At 41.5% G+C, this 23550-nt stretch overlaps 1 protein-coding gene and 1 long non-coding RNA gene across 5 annotated transcripts in view; one reads left to right on the top strand and one right to left on the bottom strand.

The window, feature by feature from the left end:
• Positions 1-3732, bottom strand: part of RASA2 (RAS p21 protein activator 2) — a 49868-nt gene extending 46136 nt beyond the window's left edge. The window contains exon 1 of the mRNA XM_081861526.1: positions 3526-3732. Coding sequence (XP_081717652.1) covers positions 3526-3589 — 64 coding nt within the window. The 5' untranslated portion in view covers positions 3590-3732. The remainder of the gene's footprint in view (positions 1-3525) is intronic.
• Positions 3138-22558, top strand: LOC309341825. 4 transcript variants are annotated; one of them, XR_014156566.1, is made up of 4 exons: positions 3138-3330; positions 14434-14611; positions 17586-17675; positions 21811-22558. It is a non-coding gene; the product is annotated as an uncharacterized lncRNA (long non-coding RNA). The 4 variants fall into 4 exon arrangements; XR_014156567.1 differs by lacking the exon at positions 3138-3330 and adding an exon at positions 3850-3918; XR_014156568.1 differs by lacking the exon at positions 3138-3330 and having other exon boundaries at positions 13872-14611.
• Positions 22559-23550: the final 992 nt, after the last annotated feature.

The raw sequence follows: 23550 nt of genomic DNA, 5'->3' as shown, positions 1-23550 counted from the left end.
CTTGATAAACCAATGTACTATAGATGCCTGAAATGTCTGTGTCGTATTTCCAAATACCTACTTCACAAGTATGAACTGCAATGCTTCCATCTGTTTATCAAAATAAGCATGCAGAATGAAATGCAACAATGGCATTAAAATGTGCTTTGTAGCATTCATGTAATTATTACCCCTTGCTTCAATTGCCAAACAATAAATCAGTCAACCAGAGCTTTAACTGATTGATCAAGTGTGTGCAGGTCCATCTATTTTAGATTATTTTGCTTCTGCTGCATTAACTGCAATAGGAAATGAGAAAGAAATATTAAAAGATGGCAGTTCCCTTTAATGACAGGTAATGATATTTATTTATAAATAAATAAGTTCCTCCAATATTTGTAAAGATGACAGAGATTTTAGTAAGATGCAAATGTAAGGTAAAGGTAAAGGTAAAGGGACTCCTGACCATTAGGTCCAGTTGCGGGTGGCTCTGGGGTTGCGGCACTCATCTTGCTTTATTGGCCAAGTGAGCCGGTGTACAGCTTCTGGGTCATGTGGCCAGCATGACTAAGCCGCTTCTGGCGAACCAGAGCAGCGCACGGAAACACCGTTTACCTTCCCGCTGGAGTGATTCCTATTTATCTACTTGAACTGTGACATGCTTTCGAACTGCTAGGTTGGCAGGAGCAAGGACCGAGCAATGGGAACTCACCCCATCATGGGGATTTGAACCGCCGAACTTCTGATTGGCACGCCCTAGGCTCTGTGGTTTAGACCACAGCGCCACCCCCGTCCCTTAAGATGCAAATGTAGTGAACTTTAATTAGATTCATCAATTTAAAATTTCTAAGGCAACTGATCAAAAGGGTGATAATATACTGGTTTAATAAGTGGATTTTTTTATTAAAAAAAATAAAACAAAATCAAGTAGCATATGCTATTTTTAACACATGGAATCTTTCAAAATATAAGTTTTCACAGAAAATATTTTTTCTACAAAAAAATTATGGGTCGTTAATCTGAGAGTTGATTTGATGCTGAATATGCACATTTAACCTCATAAGAATGCTTCTCTCGTCAATGCTGTTCTATTGAAACATTATGAAATCTAGTTCCGCATCAAAATGGAAGCTAAGCATGCTGCAAGTCATTCTCTACAAGACTGAATAAAGGCGTGAGAAAGGAAGTGGGTTACGTTTGACTTACATGAATGTACTTCGATCCCTCCCACCATCGGAAAACCACTACATCCTGTTTGTCCTAGCTGCCCTAAAATCTACGTCAGCCCCATAACACTATCATTTTCTTGCCCCTTATAATTTATCAGAAGGTTTTCTGCCTTCAAGTTTAAAATTTTCTTTGCCACATTTGGTGTGGCTAACATGGATCCTATTACCCCACAATCCCATTAAGGTATCCAAAAGAGTTCTAAGCAACGACTTCAAAACATCCTGTACAAGCTTCCCCTACATCACATTTCACAAGAATCCCATGTGTTGCATTTTTCTGACAAGATGAAATATCTTTAAAAGATTGACTGCAGAGTGTAACTTCTAAGGATGCCACTTTTTTCAAGTAATGTCTAATGGCTCTCAAAACTAAATATTTTCCATTTCAGCTAAAGCCAGGCTTTCCCATGAAGTTATTACATCTTCCCCTAGCTGCAAGGAATGCACTTCCCCAACTATTTTGCTAGGTACAGCCCAGTCTACTAGCTTACACACTTACAAGCATCTCTCATCCTTGCTATTTCTACCCTATCATAACATGGATTAGAGAACCAAAGTGTCACTGGTGCCATCACCAAACTTCCATCAAAACTACACTTGGGACTTCAGGTGTGCAGTACTACTTCAGCATTACAAGGCCTTGCAAACACACACAGGAAGAACAGATCCCTAGAATATGTGCCAGGAACTGTAGATCGCTTTCACATCACCCACGTAGCACACAATTACCATGGCTAGGTTTCAACTCCCTTTAGGATATTGTTGACCACAGTACATTCCTGATTAAATACCAGGTAACTATCTAGCATGATGCTATTTCTGCTCTCTTCCCTACTTCATCCAGCAAATATGTTTGGACCTGCAACCTGCTTGTTCAGAAACCAACCCTTTAAATGCTCCAATAACTTCACATCCTATTCCCTTATACTGCAAATATTCTTCTATCTGCCAGGTCCATCTGTCCCAGGGACCGTATCTTACTGAATGAATTTCTATTATTGCTTTCTATGCATCATACGCTCTATAACTTTATTCTGTCCTTGCTTTCCACATCCTTAATTTTTTTTTTTTTTAAATAGTTTTTCCTACAACAGAATAAAATGGCTATCAAGTCTTGTGGCACCAAAAAATTTACTATGGCATAACTTCTGTGGGCTACCTTTGACAAACTGGCCTTAAGTCCCTGAAAGCTTTATTAGTCTTGGCACCACAAGCCAGTTTGCTACTGCTATTGGTGTGTGTGTGGGGGGGAATACTACACCATTCTCCTTTACACAAAATTCAGTTTATGTCAGTTTATGTCCTTAATACTGTCATGGCCTGCGTATTATAAAAGCTTTCAAAATATTGAGATGAAATACGTGCCTTATGAAGTACCATCCAAATGGCAGCTATTAACTAGGAAGGCTTATTTCCAAGGGCTTCTTCACACATAACTCGCCTTAGGCTGCAAGTCACTTTGGGGTAACGCAACTAACAAATTTAATAAGTAACAATAAATAAGGCATGCAGCTTAAAATATGTAGCATGCACACCTAAAAATATAAAATGCAATCCCAACAAGCAGACATTTGCAAACCCTTACACTCATAGAGACCCACGGGAAACCAGGACTGGGTGCACGGGGCAGGCGGTGTCTCTCTGTCAAGTGAGGCCAGGAGGGCTGAGGTCGTTTCGCCCAACCAACGCAAGGAGTGGAAGACAGTGGCTTGCGCTCGCTGCAGTGCAAGATGCCCAGTTCACACTATCACTATTCCCCTTTGCACGGATGCTCTATCCGTTTGAGTTTTGGGTTTTTTTGCTACTCTAACAGCGTCGCCCTGCCCACGCCCCACCGCCTACCCAGCAGAGCCCCCCTTCTGGAAGCAGCCTGTATGCTTTTGTCTCTCGCTTCCGCCACCCCCCCCTCAGCTTTTCTCTTTCTTTCCCTCATCACGGCCGCCCACAGGTGTGCGCATCCCACAGGAGACTCTGCACCTCCATGCAGGGACCACCTTCCTCCTCCCCACCCCGCCTGGAGGGAGGAAGGCCGGCCCTCCCCTCCCTTGAGGTAAGGGAAGCGGCACAGCAACGTCTCCAAGGAGCCCGGGCAACAGCGGGGGCTGGACGACTGAGGCGGCGGGTGAGTCAGGGAGGCCGCCCCGAGGCAAAGGCCGTCTTCCTTCCGGCTCTGCCTTCCCCTTGCCGCCCCGTCCCAATATCTCGCCTTTTTCCGTGTCCGCCCTTCCACACGGACAGAGGGACAAACGTCGGGGGGGGGGGTTCCGTTCCCTTCGAGCGCCCCCCTCCCCACCACCCTCTTCCCGCGACGACTTACAAATCTTCCCGCGGAGGGTCTGCAGCACTCGCACCTCTTCTTCGCTCCCTTCGCCGGCGGCCATGGCCGGGAGCGGGCTGAGGGGAGGACAGAGCGCCTTCTGCACAGCGCGCGCGGCCGAGGATTGGGGTGGGGGCGGAGGGGGTGGGTGGGATGGGAGAGGCCAAACGTCTCCCGCACGCGCTACTACCGCTCGCCCAACTGCGCGCGCTGACTGATGAAGCTGTTCCTTCTCCCCCCCTCCCCTTCCCGGTGACAACAGGCGGGGGGGGGGGAGAGACCCGATTAGCTCAGCCACGCCCACCCACGCTCTTGCCATTGGTTAGCGCGGCTGAAGAGGGGCGGGGAAGGGGGCGCGCGCAGGCGCCCTGTCGCCGCCTCGTCCTCTCTGAGGTAAAAAAAAAAATAAGAGAGAGAGAGAGAGCGTTCCTTCTGTGTGGCAGGAGGTTGTGTTGGCTGCTCAGTCGCCGGCCCCGCCCGGCTAGGCGTGACTAAGAGGAAGGCTGGGCCGGTCGGAATCATCCTCACCATAACCGTGGCCAAGAACCCAGTTCAGATCTAGGGAGTGCCCTCCTGGTGCACTTTTCGTGTTTGTTTTCGTGTTTGCCGGCCATACGTAGAAGCGTAAGCCTCCTTATGAGGAACAGCTTGAAGGAGCTGGGTATGTTTAACCTGGAAAAAAGGAGACGGAGAAGAGATATGATAGCCATCCCCAGATCTCTTAAGAGCTGTCACATGGAGGAGAGAGCAAGCTTGTTTTCTCCTGCTCTGGAGGGTAGGGCTCGAACCAGCGGCTTCAAGGTGCAAGAAAGGAGTTTCCGCCTAAACATTCGGAAAAGCCTTTATGAGCTGTTCGGCTGTGGAACAGACTCCCATGAGATGTGGTGGACTCTCCTTCCTTGGAAGTTTTGAAACACAGTTTGGGTGGCCATCTCTCATGGATGCTTTAGTTGTGATTCCTGCCTTGCAGGGGGTTGGACTAGAATCTAGATGACCCTTGGGGTCTCTTCCAACTCTTAAGATTCTATAAACTCCAGCTTCCTAGGATATGTTCATGGTCACACAGCAGTAAATGTTGCCGCCAGGCTTCAGCCGCTTACCGTTCAAGGTTTCCTCTCAGCATACAAAAAGTAAACAAATCAAAAGCAGACCCTAAAGTAGCCAGTTGAATTTTACCTGGCTGACAGGTGCTTTTAGACCTAGCCAGGGTTTGTTTTAATTATAAAAAACCCCCAACCCAAACTGATCTATTGATGCAAGGGAAGTAATAGTGCCACTGTATTCTGCTCTGGTCAGACCTCACCTGGAGTACTGTGTCCAGTTCTGGGCACCACAGTTCAAGAAGGACACTGACAAACTGGAACGTGTCCGGAGGAGGGCAACCAAAATGGTCAAAGGCCTGGAAACGATGCCTTATGAGGAACGGCTAAGGGAGCTGGGCATGTTTAGCCTGGAGAAGAGGAGGTTAAGGGGTGATATGATAGCCATGTTCAACTATATAAAAGGATGTCACATAGAGGAGGGAGAAAGGTTGTTTTCTGCTGCTCCAGAGAAGCGGACACGGAGCAATGGTTCCAAACTACAAGAAAAAAGATTCCACCTAAACATTAGGAAGAACTTCCTTTTTTAAAAAAATAATATTTATTAACAGTTTTTTTTTAATTACAATGCCAATAAACAATACAATATAACACATCTCTTAACATAGTTTTCTTAACTTCTTTGGACTCCCTCGCATCTCCCGCTCCCTCGTTCCTGACTATAAAATTTTATCCAGCAAATTTATCCCCTTATTTCTATTATTATCTAATTTTCAATATTGTATCTCTAGTTTTAGATATCCTTTATTCAAATCTTAAAAGTTCAAATATAACCTGAAAATTATCCAAAAATTTGTCTTTTCTTAAATTTAGCTTATCTTCATATTTCACTTCATCTAGCTTATTGGTGCCAAGTTGTTTATATTCTAGCATCCTTCTTAACATTCATACAATTTACAATACTTTTGTAGATAAATCTTGAATTTCTTCCAATCTTCTTCCACTGTCTCTTCTCCCAGGTCTCGGATTCTGCCAGTCATCTCAGCCAGTTCCATATAGTCTATCAGTTGCATCTGCCATTCTTCCAGTGTGGGTAAATCTTGGGTTTTCCAATGCTTAGCGACAAGTATCCTTGCTGCTGTTGTTGCGTACATAAAAAATGTTCGGTCCTTCTTTAACACCTTCTGGCCGACAATACCCAGAAGGAAGGCCTCTGGTTTCTTAGGGAAGGTATACTTAAATACCTTTTTCAGCTCATTATATATCATTTCCCAGAAAGCCTTCACCCTAGGGCAGGTCCACCAGAGGTGAAAGAATGTTCCTTCATTTTCTTTAAATTTCCAACATTTATTATCAGACAAGTGGTATATTTTTGCAAGTTTGACTGGGGTCATATACCATCTATATATCATTTTCATAACATTTTCTTTCAAAGCATTACATGCAGTAAAATTCAGCCCAGTATTCCACAACCTTTCCCAGTCCTCAAACATAATGTTATATCCAATGTCCTGTGCCCACTTTATCATGGCCGATTTGACCGTTTCATCTTGTGTGTTCCATTTTAACAGCAAGTTATACATTCCTGAAAGTACCTTAGTCTTAGGCTCTAACAGTTCCGTTTCTAACTTCGATTTTTCCACCTGGAATCCTAACTTTTTGTCAAGTTTAAAAAGTTCTTTAATCTGAGCGTAATGTAACCAATCTCGCACTTTGTCTTTCATTTTCTCCTGACTCTGCAATTTCCAGTTATCACCATCTTTTTCTAGTATTTCCCAATACTTCGGCCATTTGGCCTCCATATTGAGTCTTTTCCGGGCCTTAGCTTCCAATGGTGAAAGCCACCTTGGAGTTTTATTTTCCAGTAAGTCTTTGTATTTTGTCCAGACATTAAACACTGCTTTTCTGACAATATGGTTCTTGAAAGTCTTATTAATCTTGACCTTGTCATACCATAAATATGCATGCCAACCAAAAGCGTTATTAAAACCTTCCAAATCTAATACGTCAGTGTTTTCGAGAAGCAGCCAGTCTTTTAGCCAGCAGAAAGCTGCTGATTCATAGTACAACCTTAAGTCTGGCAGGGCAAAGCCCCCTCTTTCTTTCGCATCAGTTAATATCTTAAACTTAATTCTGGGCTTTTTGCCCTGCCAGACAAATTTAGAAATATCTCTCTGCTACTTCCGAAAGCACTCTGTTTTGTCCACAATCTGCAAAGTTTGAAACAAAAACAGCATTTTTGGCAATACATTCATCTTTATAGCGGCGATTCGGCCTAACAAGGAAAGTTTCAATCTTGTCCAACTTTCTAAGTCTCTCTTAATTTCTTTTTTTTTTTTTTTTAATAAATATTTATTAAAGTTTTTAAATATAAATGCACAAATAATAAACAGTCTTACTTCTATCACAGACATAATTTCATCACTTCTTTGGACTTCCTCACGTCTCCCGCTCCCATTTACATCGTTAAAAGTTTTTTCCAAACAAATTATCAACTTGTTTACAATCTCATGTCCACTCATTCAAATATAATCTAGCACTTCTTCCAAAAAATTTTATATTTTCTTTAGTCTCACTTATCATCAAATTTCAAATCTAATTTAGTGGTGGCCAGTTTTTTATAATCTAGCATCCTTCTTAGCATTCAACCAAATTACAATGTTTTTGTAGATACTTCTTGAATTTCTCCCAGTCTTCCTCCATCTTCTCTTCTCCCAGGTTACGGATTCTGCCTGTCATCTCGGCCAGTTGCATATAGTCCATCAGTTGCATCTGCCACTCTTCCAGTGTGGGTAGATCTTGAGTTTTCCAGTTTTTTGCGATGAGTATCCTTGCTGCCGTTGTTGCATACATAAAGAATGTTCGGTCCTTCTTTAACACCTTCTGGCCGACAATACCCAGAAGGAAGGCCTCTGGTTTCTTAGTGAAGGTATACTTAAATACCTTTTTCAGCTCATTATATATCATTTCCCAGAAGACCTTCACCTTAGGGCATGTCCACCAGAGGTGAAAGAATGTTCCTTCGTTTTCTTTACATTTCCAACATTTATTATCAGACGAATGGTATATTTTGGCAAGTTTAACTGGGGTCATGTACCATCTATATATCATTTTCATTACATTTTCCTTCAGAGCATTACATGCGGTGAAGTTCAGCCCCGTGGTCCACAACCTTTCCCAGTCCTCAAACATAATGTTATGCCCAATGTCCTGTGCCCATTTTATCATAACCGATTTAACCATTTCGTCTTGTGTATTCCATTTTAACAGCAAGTTATACATTCTAGATAATACCTTAGTCTTTGGTTCTAACAATTCAGTTTCTAACTTCGATTTCTCCACCTGGAACCCTAACTTTTTATCATTTTTAAAAACTTCTCTAATCTGAGCATAATGTAACCAGTCTCGCACCTTATCCTTCATTTTCTCTAAACTCTGCAATTTCCAATTGTCTCCATCTTTTTCTAATATTTCCCAATATTTTGGCCATTTAGCCTCCATATTGGGTCTTTTTAGGGCCTTAGCCTCCAGAGGTGAGAGCCACCTTGGAGTTTTATTTTCCAGTAAGTCTTTGTATTTTGTCCAGACATTAAACACTGCTTTCCTGACAATATGGTTCTTAAAGGCCTTATTGATCTTAACTTTGTCATACCATAGGTATGCATGCCAACCAAAAGCATTGTTAAAACCTTCCAAGTCCAACACGTCAGTGTCTTCGAGAAGTAGCCAGTCTTTTAGCCAGCAAAAAGCTGCGGCTTCATAGTACAACTTTAAGTCTGGCAGGGCAAAGCCCCCTCTTTCTTTCGCATCTGTTAATATCTTAAACTTAATTCTGGGCTTTTTGCCCTGCCAGACAAATCTGGATATATCTTTCTGCCACTTCCGGAAGCACTCCGTTTTGTCCACGATCTGTAATGTTTGAAACAAAAACAACATTTTTGGCAATACATTCATCTTGATAGCAGCAATTCGGCCTAACAAAGAAAGCTTCAATTTTGTCCAACTATCCAAGTCTCTCTTAATTTCAGACCAACATTTTTCATAATTATCCTTAAATAGACTCAGGTTTTTTGCTGTTATGTTTACCCCTAGGTATTTTACTTTTTTAACCATAGTTAGTTCTGTTTCTCTCTGAAACCTTTCCGACTCTATATCTGTCAAATTTTTTCCCAACACTTTAGTTTTCTGTTTATTTAATTTAAATCCTGCCACCCGACCAAAATCCTGTATCAGTTGTAATACTCTTTTCGTACTAGATTCTGGCTCCTGCAGAGTCAAAACTAGGTCATCTGCAAAAGCTTTCAATTTGTATTGTTTCGCTCCGACCTGAATCCCTTCCACCAACCGGTCCCCTCTGATCAAGTTCAAGAGCACCTCCAGAACCGAAATAAATAACAAAGGGGAAATCGGGCAGCCTTGTCGTGTTCCTTTTTCAATTTTGAACTCTTCTGTGACCACATTGTTAACTATTAGTTTAGCCTTTTGTTCTGAATATATTGCGTCAATCCCATTCTCAAACCCCCGTCCCACTCCCATTTCATTCAAATTTCCCTTCATAAATTTCCAAGAAATATTGTCAAAGGCCTTCTCCGCGTCTATAAAAATTAACACTGCTTTTGTATTTATATCTGTTTGCAAAAGTTCCAAAACGTCAATAATGTTCCTAGTATTTGCAAACATATGTCTGCCTGGGAGAAAGCCTGCCTGGTCTTTATGAATTACTTCATTAAGAACTCTTTTAAATCTACTTGCCAAAATGTCTGCAAATATTTTGTAATCCACATTCAGAAGGGAGATGGGATGATAGTTTTTAAGTTGTGTCTTTTCAGCTTCAGATTTTGGTATCAATGTGATAAAAGCTTCCTTCCACGATTCCGGCGCCTTCTTCCCTTCCATAATTTCATTACAGACCTCCATCAATGGTTGGATCAGATAGTCTTTTAATGTCTTATAATACTTGGAGGTCAGACCGTCTGGCCCTGGAGATTTGCCCAATTGCATGTTCTGGATAGCTTGTTCAATCTCTTGCTGTGTTATTTTGTTGTTCAGGATTAATCTGTTTTTTTGTGACAACTTTGTTAGTCCATTTCTTTCCAAAAATTGTTTAATCTCAACCTCATCTTGCGGCCCTTGAGTGTATAATTTTTTAAAGTATCTCTGGAAGCACTTTCTAATTTCCATGGGGTTCTGGATATTTCTTCCTTCAATTTCTAGGTTTGTAACTGTATTTAGTTTCTGTCTCTTCTTCAACTGCCAGGCTAGCAGTTTCCCACATTTGTTTGCCGATTCAAAAGTTTTTTGTTTCATTAATTTAATCTTCCATTCTATTTCTTGGTTTATCAATTTGGAATATTGAGCTTGATACAGTTTAATTTCTCTCAGAATCGGCTGTGACTTCGGATTTGATCTTAATTTCTTCTCCAATTCTTTGATTTTCTGCAAAATGTTATCCTTCCTTTCATTTTGTGTTCTTTTCTTTACAGTGTTCTGTTGTATCAAGAACCCCCTCATCACAGCTTTGCTTGCGTCCCAGATAGTTCTTTTTTCCACCGTAGTGTTCATATTTATTTCAAAATAATCCTTTAGAGTTTTTTGGGCCTTCTTGACAATCTCCTGATCTCTAAACAAGCTATCATTCATCTTCCATCTAAAGGAGCCGGTTGGCAAAAATGTCATATCCATCTTCAGCGCATTATGGTCGGAGCAGGTCTTTGGGCAGATTTCCACTTTTCTGACCTTGGGTGCCAGACCTCTAGATATCCATATTTGGTCGATTCTTGTCCAAGTCAGTTGGGCTTCAGAGAAGAATGTTCCCTCTCTTCCCAGGGGGTTCTTAGTTCTCCAAATGTCAATCCAGTCCATATTGTCAGCCATTTCAAAAAAGGTCTTTGGCAGTCTGCCGTCTTTTGTAACATTTTGATTTTGTGACTTATCCATGTTTGTCGATACGACCCCATTCATATCTCCCATCATAATGATGTTGTTGTAGTCCAGATAGTCCAGCATAATCTCATGCAACTTCTTATAAAATTCCGATTTCCCGTCATTTGGTGCATAAATTCCTAATATCAAAATCTTTTCTCCTTGATATTGTATCTCAATTCCTAATATTCTTCCATGTTCGTCTTTGAATAAGAATTTAGGTGACAGGCTCTCTTTTGCATATATCACCACTCCTCGCTTCTTTACTCTGTCCGAAGATATGAATTCTTGACCAAGTCTTTTGTTTATTAACACCTTTCTATGGAGCCTAGTCACATGTGTTTCTTGTAAGCAGATAATATCCAATTGTTCTTTTTTTAATATATGAAAAATTTTCCTCCTTTTTTCCGGGATGTTGCAGCCATTAATGTTCCAGCTCAAAAGTTGCAGAGACATCCTGAATAAATCTGGTTATTTTTCAAGGGGTGGTATCTTATTCAGAGGATCTTCAGGGTCCAAGGGTGCAGGTACCTCTGGTGTTTCAGGCCCTGGAAGTTGGTCAATTCCTTTGTGAAGGTCCTCTCCGTATACGTTCAGAAATTTATCTCTATCTTCCGATGTTCTGATTTTGATCTTCTTCCCTCTAAAAGTAAAAGATAGTCCTTGAGGAAATTCCCACCTAAAGATGATTGAATTCTTCCTTAGTAGTCTTGTCAACTCCAAATAGTTAGATCTAAGATCTAGCAGTTGTTTAGGAATATCCTTGTAGATCTCAATTCTTTTGTCCAAAATGTCCAGTGACTTTCCGTAGTGTAGGCCCAAAATCTTATCCCTTTCCTCCTTTGACCTCAGTATTATCAAACAGTCTCTGGGCTTCTCTTTCTTTAGAAGTCTTCCGAGCCTAAAAGCCGAAACAATTTTAAAATCCTTTTCCTCTAAACTCCAAAATTTGGAAAATTCTTTAGTCAAAAACTCAGCTAGGTTGCCTTCTTCCACTTCTGGTATTGCTCTTATCCTTAAATTGCTCTCCCTGTTCCGCAGTTCAAGCATGGACAAATAGGTCTGATGTTCACCTACTTGTTTGCAGAGTGGTCTTACCTCTTGTTCTAAATTTTCAAGTTTTTGGCTGGTATCTTCAGCCAATTTCCGATTTTCCCCTGCAGCCTCCTTCAATTCTGCGATTGCTTGAGTATTCTGTGCAACTTGTCCAGATAATTTATTTAAACATTCTGTGTTCTGCTCAATTTTATATGTTTGCTCATCGGCTTTCTTGTCCAAAGATTCTACTTTCTTGTCCAAAGATTCCAATTTTTCAAAAATTTTCTCTAAAATAGCAGTGCTTGCCCCTGAGGCCATATCTTCCAGTTGTAATTCCTCAGTTTCTCCCTCCCCTGCCCGAGGCAGAGAAACAGGCAGAGAGACAGCTTCCACCTCAGAAGGCAAAGTAGGCACAGATGATCTACGTGCCTGTGAGGCTGCGGTTAAAGTTGTCAAAGTTGTTTGTTTAGTTCTTCCTCTCCTTCTTGTACCACTCATTCCAAAGTTATCTAAAAGTCAAGGTCAAGCTGAGTTGTTCCCATGAGAAAGCCACGGCCCAGATGGTAACAGTCAGCAGAGGGCCGGGAAAGGGAAAGTAAAATAAAAGTCATTGTTATAGGTCCCAAATCCTCTAGGGGGAGTTTAAAATATTTCAGGAAAGAAATCAATTTCAGTTAAAATAAAGTCAGATTTCTAAGTCCAAGAACCTTCAATAAAGAGATTTTTCAGCAGAGTTGGGGTTTAGTACAGCAACAGTGTTTCTGATGGTGCAAGCTGGTAATCCAAATGCCTTAAAGTAGCAAGTTCAAATTCTCTCAGATTGTTTCAAAGTTCAGATTCAAAGTATCCAAACTGCAAACTGCAAGCTGACAGCTCAGTTTCTCAGGCAGCTCCAGCGCCTGGGGTTTTTAGTTAGAATGTAGCTCCAAAGGGAGAAAGATATCCCCGTGTAATTAAAATATAAAAGTCCAACACATAAAATTATTGTTCCACTTAGAATAAAGTTCAATGGGTGCTCAGATCAAATAGTTTAAAAGATCTCTCTTTGCCTCCACTCCTCCAGCTCTTTGCGTTCAAGTTCAATGGGAGCGGAAGACGGACTTCCTGTTTTTCGTCACTCCGCTTTCAGCCAAATTTAATATTTTAAAGTCCCAAATTGCATACAGTCAGTTGTTTACTCACGAGTTGTTGTTTTCAGAGCATAAATTTCAGGAAGAAAGGTCAGCGCTCACTGGCAACAGCTACGCGGCTTCACTCCGCCGATTGCGGAACGACCCACAGCGCCGCAGCCTCCTCCGCGATCCGGAGCCCCTTACGGGGTTCCTTCAACGTTTCGGTGGCCGCTGCTGGCGCCCGCCGGGTCCCGGGACCGCAGGCTTCTGCTGCCTGCGGGTTTCCGTTTCGGGTCTCCGCTGCGCCGTAGCGGACGACCCTTTCTCGAGCGGAGCTTCCCTTCCCGTTAGGAAAGGGCAGCCATTGCCCTTCGCGCCGCCTCCGGAAGTCCACCTAAGTCTCTCTTAATTTCTGACCAGCATTTCTCATAGTTGTCCTTAAATAGACTCAATTTTTTTGCTGTTATGTCTACCCCTAGGTATTTTACTTTTTTAACCACGTTTAACTCTGTCTCTTTCTGAAACCTTTCTGACTCTGTAGCTGTCAAGTTTTTTCCCAATACCTTAGTTTTTTGTTTATTTAATTTAAATCCCGCCACCTGACCAAACTCTTGAATCAATTGTAATACTCTTTTCGTACTAGATTCTGGCTCCTGTAAAGTCAAAACCAAGTCATCTGCAAAAGCTTTAAGTTTGTACTGTTTCGCTCCGACCATTAGGAAGAACTTCCTGACAGTAAGAGCTGTTCGACAGTGGAATTTGCTGCCAAGGAGTGTGGTGGAGTCTCCTTCTTTGGAGGTCTTTAAGCAGAGGCTTGACAACCATATGTCAGGAGTGCTCTGATGGTGTTTCCTGCTTGGCAGGGGTTTGGACTCGATGGCCCTTGTGGTCTCTTCCAACTCTATGATTCTATGATTCTATGCAGGTTTAAATGCTTATACAGTGGTACCTCGGGTTAAGTAATTCATTCCAGAGGTCCGTATTTAACCTGAAACTGTTCTTAACCTGAAGCACCACTTTATCTAATGAGGCCTCCTGCTGCTGCCGCACCACCGGAGCACGAATTCTGTTCTCATTGTGAAGCAAAGTTCTTAACCCGAGGTATTATTTCTGGGTTTGCGGCGTCTGTAACCTGAAGCGTATGTAACCCGAGGTACCACTGTATTAGAGACAGAGAGTGCATGAGATAGCTCCCTTCCAACGTGTGTCCGTCCCCCCCCCCCCCCATATATTGATCTTTGCTACTGAGGTCTTTTTCCCAGTCAGTTTGAAAAAGGATTTAAAGAAATGGCACATACAAAAATTGATCAAGAGATGACGGATGGCCTGCTTCAAATACAAAAATGGGCTTTGCTTTGGGACGTTTAACTACCCTGGGTTACACTGCAATTCAGTTTGGGTTACAAAACTTGATCCTCAAATCCATTTGTGTGATGCTTTCCAGAGCTCCAGTCTGCTGTTGATCTGACTAGTAGAGCCATAACTTTTAGGGTAAACAGCAGAAGGTAAACTGCATAATTTGTGTCCCAAGCAAGTTTTCCAATTCCTGGCAGCTCCTGAAACTCAAAACAGAAAATACATGCCAAAGAGTGGTCATGTTAGTTTCTGCAAGGAAAAGAAATGAAAAATTCATAGGTTTATTGTAGCATAAAATAGAGCCCAGTTCATCAGATTTCATGCTGCTAATCTTTAGCTTTGGTAAGACCTGGTTGTTTTTACTAAAAAAAAATTCTGATGCCAGTGCAGACAAATGGTTGAGAGAAGACTTCTCTGCCCTTTTTGTTTGCAAAACCTAGGGATGCAGATGTGTGGATTGGGATGAGTCCTGAGGGCCACTTTCAGCCCTCAATCCTGAGGTTCCTGACCCTGACCCAGGCACAAACAGAGCCATGAATGAAAACCCAGCTCTCCAGAATGAAAGTCCAGTTCTTCAGAGGTCAGTAGATTCTACCATGAAGGCAGTTGCCCAGGCAGGTATGTGCAGGCCTAATCAGTCTCACTATGATTTCCACCAGGTCTAGCCTACACTGCATAAGCCTATGTGTCAAGCTGTAGTTGTAAGCGAAAAACCAGCCAAAATATATACGACAATATGATTTTTAATTCGGCTTCCTAGTGGCTTGCAATCGGCTACGATAGGAAGATCATAGGAAGATCGTCCAGGAAGATGCTTTAATAAATCTAATGGCTGTTTTGGGTGAGGTGCAAGTGTAGCATATGAATCCAAGTTAATATGGTGTAAGAAAAAACACCACACCACATGTTTTTGAAAGATATATTTTTAGCAGGATAGGAGTAGGAGGATATAAGCAGAAGCTTTCAGAACACTGAGTGCAGATGGATATATAACTGTTAGATGCTGCTGCCTCACAGTAGAAATATAACATTAGCAAGAATAGATTCCATTTCAATGGGATGGGTATAGCGGAAGAACAGGGGCATATTTGGAGCTGTATCAGCAAATTTTGGTATTATTATATGACTCCTAGAATTCATTCCCTCTATTCAGTCTTTAAAGGCAATCTCAAGCTTTCATATTTTACACTACAAAACTAGTGAGGTAAGGGCTTTTGTATACTTCATATTTTGGTGGATTTGGTCCCATTGTGGCAGCCATCTGTCTCTAGGAGTACAAAATAAAGAACACTTAACACATATCACTTATCATAGCCTTGAACACCTTTGCAGTTCTACTCTACTTAAAACATGAGGGCTGGTAGTGATGCTGGGATCCTACTGCCTGAACCTGTGTATGCTGTACACAAGTAGAAATGCTGATCACAAATCATTTTGGTTAATTTCCTCTGTCACATCACATCTGAAAATCAAAAAGAACATGAGGAAAGAACAGGAGATGGGAATCAGAAAGCGGAGAGCTAATACATGTGTCATTTTTCCTTTCTGTGTGGACTAATAGCAGCTCCCACGAGAAAGAGAGATTGGAGAATTAGGTTTGAGAAGGTGGTGGCTGCGGGGGTATCAAATATTGCCAAGGGCCACCAGTGAAGGTCTCAGGGGCTGCATGCCACCCTAGCCTAGATATTAAATTTTTGACTTTGCTGTAGCCATTGTCCATGCTTGCTGGAACTGAGAGGATTCATAGTTCATCGGCATCTGGAGAGCCAAAGGTTCTCCACATGTGCTTCACAGGCTGATACTGTATTCCATCTATTCCCATATTCTAGCTTTTAAAAATATCCACAAAGTGACTTACAGTTTTTAAAAACAAGCACAATAAAACAATATACAGTGTAAAGCAAAAGGGTGGCAGGGAATAAATAAACTGATCATAAAGGTACATTACAGCCATATGGTTGATTAAAAGATGGGGGGGAAGGATGGTCATTCCATTGCTTAAGTTTTGTAAACTACTGTGAGGCTTTTCTTTACATTTTCTATACATACATTCATATGAATTAAAAATAAAATAAATGACAAATCTGATGGCATCAGGCAAAGCCTTTCTTGGGAGAGAATAACAAAGCAGAAAAACTCCCTTTGGTAGTCACCCACCTGACAGTGGGGAAGAGTTTACTTGCTGATCTTAATGGGCTGGTTCATAAACCTTTAGCTTGGTGGTTCAGCCTTAAAGGTAAAAACCAACACCTTGAATTGCCCATAGAAACAAATGAAGCCAAAGACACTCTTTCAATATTGATGACATGAAATCGCAACATAAAGCTGCAGTCAGAAGTCTTGCTAATTAAGTTTCTGAACACTTTTCAAGGACAGCCCCTATACCACACAATGCAATAGTGAAGTCTGAATTAGTTAGCAAAGCAGGAGTGACTATGACTAGACCACCTTCTTCCAGAATGGTGCAAAGTTGGCAAGCATTCCAAAGATGGTAAAGATACTTCATGCTGTAGACAATAGCTCAGTCTCTATACACAGATCTGCATCTAGAAATATGCTGAAGCCATAAACTTGATCCTTAAAAGGGAGTGCTTCCCCATCCAGAATTAGTTGAACACCAACGCCATAGGTGAATCACCCTCCCACAGTACTCTCATCTTGTTTGAACTGAGCTTTGGTTTCTTAGGCCTCTTCCAGATTCCAGCCCATTATTTATTTTAGGCATCCAGTTATCTTATTATTTATTGTTTAGGAGATGAGTATCTCTATGACACTAATTTCCTTTGCAAGATGACAGTATCATGAAGGATTGGTTCCTAAAAGAGCAGGAAAAGTCACGGTGATCACAGTTTAATTCTGAATCAGAGTAGCTGTCTGCAAAGGGAAAAACCAGATGGTTATCCATATTATGTAAAAAGGATGAAACACGGCTTGGATTAATAGACTGTGTCATCTGTTATTCATGAAAGTGATTAAGAATAATAGGTGAAACAACATTTACAGTGCAATTCTATGCCCATCTACCCAGAACTGAGTATCACTGAGGTTAGTGAGGTTTACTTCCAGGTAAGTGTAGCAACGACTGCAACCTTAGCAGGTCATTATTAGTACATCTGCATAACATCACAATTATTATAGAACAAGGAAAGCTTGATCGAAGCAAGCATTATGTAGTTTATGTAATTTGGACTATATACAATTTTTAATTGGATAATGTTTGATTACAAATCAAGTTACAGGCAGTATATATAATTTAAATGGAAATCAGGTTCATGCAGAAGAAGTTTTAGCAAAACAGTTTTAAGAAGTTTTAGAAAACAGCATAGAACAAGGCACACAACTCCTTTCCAGGGAAGGTAGTTGGCATGTCAAAGTCAAAGTGAATATTGAGAAAGGGAGATCCGGGCAAAGCTGCTCTCATACTAAAATTTTAATTTATTGTATTATTCCTTGCTGTATCTTTACAAAACCTCTACATCTCTTTCATATGAATATACTGTATATGCTTTGTGTGGGTTGAGGCTGCTTTGGTTAAATAATTATTTTTTAAAATATTAATAATTAAATTTATATTCTACCCTTCCTCCCACAGGAGCCCAGGGTGACAAAAACAGAACTGCTAAAACAAGTAAAACATCTCAGAACAATTCCAATGCTGATGCAGACTGACCTTCCCAAAGAGGTTTGCCAGCTACCAACATTGCTATTGTTTATTTTTGAAACATTTTTTTTTTTAAATTTCCCAGGTATTTCAACTGATCCAATAAGAGCAAATCACTTTTAATCTGCTCATTTGATCTGTGTGGATAGTGTCATTATATCATTTAGTTACTAGGTGGCACTGTAATTAATTGTGTCTGGGTGGAGGCAGACGTTTCCTGTGTCTTAAGCAAGAAGAGAACTATCAAGTTCCAGCTTCCAGATTGGTGTGGCCTGTGAGCTTCATGGGACGTGGGTGGTGCTGTGGTCTAAACCACTGAGCCTAGGACTTGCCGATCGGAAGGTCAGCGATTCAAATCCCTCGACGGGGTGAGCTCCTGTTGCTTGGTCCCAGCTCCTGCCAACCTAGCAGTTTGAAAGCACGTCAAAGTGCAAGTAGATAAATAGATACCACTCTGGCAGGAAGGTAAACGGTGTTTCTGTGTGCTGCTCTGGTTTTGGTGTTCAGTTGCACCAGAAGCGGCTTAGTCATGATGGCCACATGTCCCAGAAAAACTGTCTGCAGACTAACGTTGGCTCCCTCAGCCAGTAAAGCGAGATGAGCATCGCAACTCGAGTCGTTTGTGAATGGACTTAACTGTCAGGGGTCCTTTACCTTTACCTTTTTATGAGCTTCATAGGATGTTATCATTCTTTTATGTTTATTGAATAGATTTTATGTTGTGCCATGCCCTGGAGTCTAATATAATGAAGCGTAGTATATACACAATAAATACATAACAAATAGATTTAATTTCAAAAATAATGAAACTATGGTTAAATCGCTCACTTATTATTTATCCCTCTTAAACATCAGCTTGCAGCTGGTCCTCAGTCTTTCAGGTTCACATCCATCCTTAGTTTCTCTGTGATCTATACTGACCAGCCTGATTCAGTTTCCTTTCTTTAAGGTGGTGCCATGCTGCTGCCCTCTAGGCAGTAGTGTTGCTGCTTAGTGCATAGGGTAACAGCAAGGCCAGAACTTCATGGTTGCACCAGTGGGAACTTTGGAATGACTCTGCCATTGTGCCATGCTGCAACCATTCTTGCGACCCCACTATGCATGCATTGCCCTAGTAAGCAGCTGCAGATCTGCCTCCTTCTCCCCCAATCTCTCATGCCCGCTCCCATCTCTGGTAACAGAAGAAAATAGGCCATAATTTGTGATATGTAGAAAGGTGAAGCGTCATTTGAGTGAATAGGCTGAGGGCCATCCATTTATGCCATTTAAATTCAGCACAAGATGATCTTACTTCATTAGTACAACTGCTACTAAATGGTCTCTGCAACCATTTTTCTTACTGAGCAATTTTTAGTTGTATTTTATTAATTAGCCAACTGTCAGAAGATCAGAAACAGCTGCTATCCTATGACACCATGTACTGCTCCTCCTCTGCAGTATCTGTCCCGTTCTTCAAAATGTCAGATGTCTTTAAAAATAAGTTTATAGCTTTCACGAGAACAGAGGGAATCTGATTGCCACATTTGTACTCAATGGAACGGTTTCTTTTAAAAAGCATTGTTCCTGTGCAGAGATAAGCAGGAAGACTTGTCACAAGTTTACAAATCATGTACATATGTTTAAGGTAGGGATGCTTAATAGTTGTCTTTGGTTATTCTGTACTACCATATAGATCATATGTAGCTTTCCTACAGTTTTTGCACTAATTTGAATTTTGCATTATAGTTCTCAGCTAAAGAAAAGAACACCAACATCTGTATTCAAAATTGTTTAGGATAAAATATGTACAAAATCCAGTATTTCCATATTCTATGGAAAAAAAATATTGAATTTTTGTGTGGGTTTTTAAAATATGCAGATTGATGCAGATACAGAGTAGAACAAACTTATGAATGAACACATGAAAAACTGACACAGATCAGAAATAAATTTGTTTGTCCATCCCTAATTTAAGGTAAAAAGGGTAAAGGGACCCCTGACCGTTAGGTCCAGTCGTGGATGACTCTGGGGTTGCGGCGCTCATCTCGCTTTACTGGCCAAGGGAGCCGGCGTACAGTTTCCAGGTCATGTGGCCAGCATGGCTAAGCCACTTCTGGTGAACCAGAGCAGCGCACGGAAACGCCGTTTACCTTCCTGCTGGATTTATCTATTTATCTACTTGCACTTTTTTGGGCGTGCTTTCGAACTGCTAGGTTGGTAGGAGCAGGGACCAAGCAATGGGAGCTCACCCTGTCATGAAGATTCGAACCGCAGACTTTCTGATCGGCAAACCCTAGGCTCAGTGGTTTAGACAACAGCGCCACCCAAATCCCTAGTTTAAGGTACACTAATATTATTTCAGGCTGTTAGGACACATAGACTGCCTATATTAATCCTCAGGTCTAAATGAAGATTGGTGAAATATTCTTAATGTCACCTGGCAATTATTTTTCCTCCTTTTTTATTTTGCAGGGGAAGGGATAATAGATGAGTGCTTCCCGATCACGGAAATGTTCATCTCTACAGCTGCATTCTTTAGTCCACTTACCTGGGAGTAAACCTCATGGGACTTATTTCTCTGATTAGATACGGCTTAGATTGCCCTGCAAAGCATTCTTAAAACTGCTACATGCTTAAATAGTGGTCAAAGGTCAAAATAGACTTAAACCACTTTAGCCTCCTCTGGCATGCACTCTCAGATTTTGGTGAGAAATATGCTGTGTCTTTTCAGTGTTTTACTTTGCCCCAGACCTCCTTCCCCAAAGTTCCTGCAGAGGCGTATGATGTCTAACGCACCATTGCGTTGATTTTGTGAAGTCAGTTTCAATTACTGATGCTGAGAATGAGGACAATGTAGTTTCAAGTGTGCAGCCTACAGCATTTCTCAATCCATGCCTGCCCCAGTTGGCTTTGAAGGAGATGGTGGAGAGCGGGAACCTTTCTGCTCTCACCAGCATCCTTATGGGACTCAATAGCACCACCTGCTGCTGGAAAACAGTAACACGTCCAACACAGCCACAAAATGGCTTTGTGGGTTTTTGGTGAGGTGAGGTCAAACACAGGCTGCTAGTTATCTTCTCCTGCCTTAGGAAACGAGTACTATAGGGCTGCACCATAGGTACCAACTCCCTGGGGCCCTGGGTGTCCGAGCACCCACAATATTCCCTATGAAGGGTTGGGCACCCACAAATTTTGGTGTTGGGGCCATGCACGCTGCATGGCACCCACGGCCCCGGGCAAGTTGGCACTCCTGCGCTGCACCCTTAAATACTTTTGTGTTCTCTGCGGTTGAAGTCAATATTGTTTTTAACATTTCCACCCATCTTTCCTGAGCTAAACAACGTTTGCCTCTTTTGGTGTGTGAATGTGCATGCAACTGGCAAAAGCCCTTTCCCCTGAAGGTAATAATTGCTGATACAGTGGTACCTGAGGTTACATACACTTCAGGTTACAAACTCCGCTAACCCAGAAATAGTGCTTCAGGTTAAGAACTTTGCTTCAGGATGAGAACAGAAATCGTGCTCCAGCGGCGTGGCGGCAGCAGGAGGCCCCATTAGCTAAAGTGGTGCTTCAGGTTAAGAACAGTTTCAGGTTAAGAACGGACCTCCGGAACGAATTAAGTACTTAACCCAAGGTACCACTGTACTAACATCTAAGTTCTTTGGAGCACTATTCAAACCATGCATTCAGACCTCAACTGGGTATACTCTTTGCCAGGAGCCATCTATACTCCCTCCACTGCAGGATTGATTTGGAACTGAAGCCCTTATCATACACATCTTTTCTGGCCTTGGGTGGGGCCTGACAGGCCTCATCTGGACTGCGGGTGTGGCTGCTGCCTAGCAAGGACGGGGGTATTTGGGAGGAAGTTTGGTTGGGAGTTTTTGCTGTTACTGATACTAACTGATATTACCGATATCAACTCTTTGTATCGTTATTTTTATGTGGAAATTGTTCAGTTTGGTTATTTAGTTTTTAATGTGTTTTATTTATTTTTATGACTACTTTGCTATATTTGTAATTATGTAAATCTTTTCATATTGTAAGCTGCCTTGAGCATTGTTTTAACTGTGAAAATGCGGCATACAAATAAAATGATGAAGATAAGTTTATTTAAACAGAATTCATCCTCCCTTAACCTATGTCCATCTAATTATCTACCCTTCCTTTATTCCAGGAATTGGGAACCCCCCAGATGGCTGGAGTAGATGGAAGTTGGAGTTCAATATCTGGAGGACCAAAGGTTCTTCATCTCTCATTTGTTTATTTGTTCAGTAAGGCAAGCCTTGGCTGTCACCTTATTTCTGGCATTTGTGATGAGAGAATTTGATGGGCAATACTGCTGGCCCCCAGGTCAGGATTCAGCCATGTTTAGGGGTCCCAGGAGTTCATCGTTGGTCTATATTTATAAGGCAGGAAAGCAGTAGTGGTGCCACTCTCAATATCTCCATTTTGATGCCATCTGCCTGGTACAGAGACTAATAGACATTAGATTTCAAACATTATGCCCACTATGTGTGATGCTCCCATGCAAAACCTGGAGTGTTTTCCAAGGTAAGGTTCATACCCATTATTGTAGCAGGGTTGCATGGATGTAGGTGTGACTCTCTTAAACCCAATTAGTAGGGCTTAATCTAAACCCCCAATTTTTAACAGGGACACTTTTCGGCTTAGATATACTGGCTCTAGCACAGGGGTAGAGGCACAGGAAATGTGTGTGTTTTTAACTTCCTTTCCCCTCAGTATGAACAGCCACAAAAGCTTTCTCAGAACCCTTCTTGATGTACCTCAGCTGCTGACATTGATCTTTCTCTTGTTCTGTGTGTGACTGGCTTATGTAATAATCAGAGGGCTCTGCCAAAGGCGAGCGCCACACCATATATTAAAAGCACTTTTATATCACTTTAAGCCAGGCACTTTAAAACTGGACCAGTAGTCAGGGATGATGGGAATTGTAGTCCCAAAATATCTGGAGGGCCGAGTTTGCCTATGCCTGCTTTAAGCTACAGTTTCCAGCACCCCTTTGCTGTTCACACTACTGGAGAGGAATTTAAAGACCCCTTTGCCAAGATCTGCACTTTGGGGGATATGACTAACATGTATTTGGAATTCCGTGGGATCAGAAGCTATGCTGGAGGAGACCAGACAGAATGTTCCTGGAGGCTGGTTTTGGCTGTCTACCTGGCTATCCACACTCCAACCCTAAACCTACTCTAAACATTTCCCATTAAAACCACCTTATGTTCCACCCACCCATATTTATCAAGTTTTCACCAGACATCCTACACTCACTCTGACGCTCTGCCTCAGATACAGTAGCACTGTCCTTACACAGCCATCCAAATGATTAAATGAGTCGTCTTATGCATATTCAGTAGTCACCACTTTGTTAGCATTAAATTTTTTCCCAAATATTTGGAATTAAAAGATGGTTTTATCACACCAAAAGGTGTGTGAAGTTTTCATATTAAATTAGTGTATACAAATTAATAAGGGATAAGGCACTTTCAAATCACTGTCTCCATAATAAATCACTAGCTTGATTCCAGTTCCTTCAGATTGACCAGTTTGAGGATAACTGGCTAAGTATGTTATGCAAAGAAGGTTAAAATAATTAGGGGGGGGGAGAAGACACACACACAATAAATACCGGTTATTTTAATGAAAGAAACCTATTATCATCAGAATCAATCTTGCAAAAAATAAACTGGATTCTTTTCATAGTTCTGAACACCAGATTTTAATAGTTTTTTAAACAAAAATACAGAGACCATTATGTAGCAAACCACTGTCCTTAACAATATGTAACATCATTCCTACCTTGTTTTAATTCTAGTTTGTCAGTAATACTTTACTCATTATTTTTTACATAATTCCAGTAATTATAAACACAATGCTGCCATCTTAAAACTGCTTT

This window comes from Podarcis erhardii (genome assembly GCF_964252035.2).
Source record: "Podarcis erhardii genome assembly, chromosome: 5".
Lineage (NCBI taxonomy): Eukaryota > Metazoa > Chordata > Lepidosauria > Squamata > Lacertidae > Podarcis > Podarcis erhardii.
Note: the sequence above shows the minus strand (reverse complement) of the source record. Positions and strands in the feature narration are given on the sequence as shown.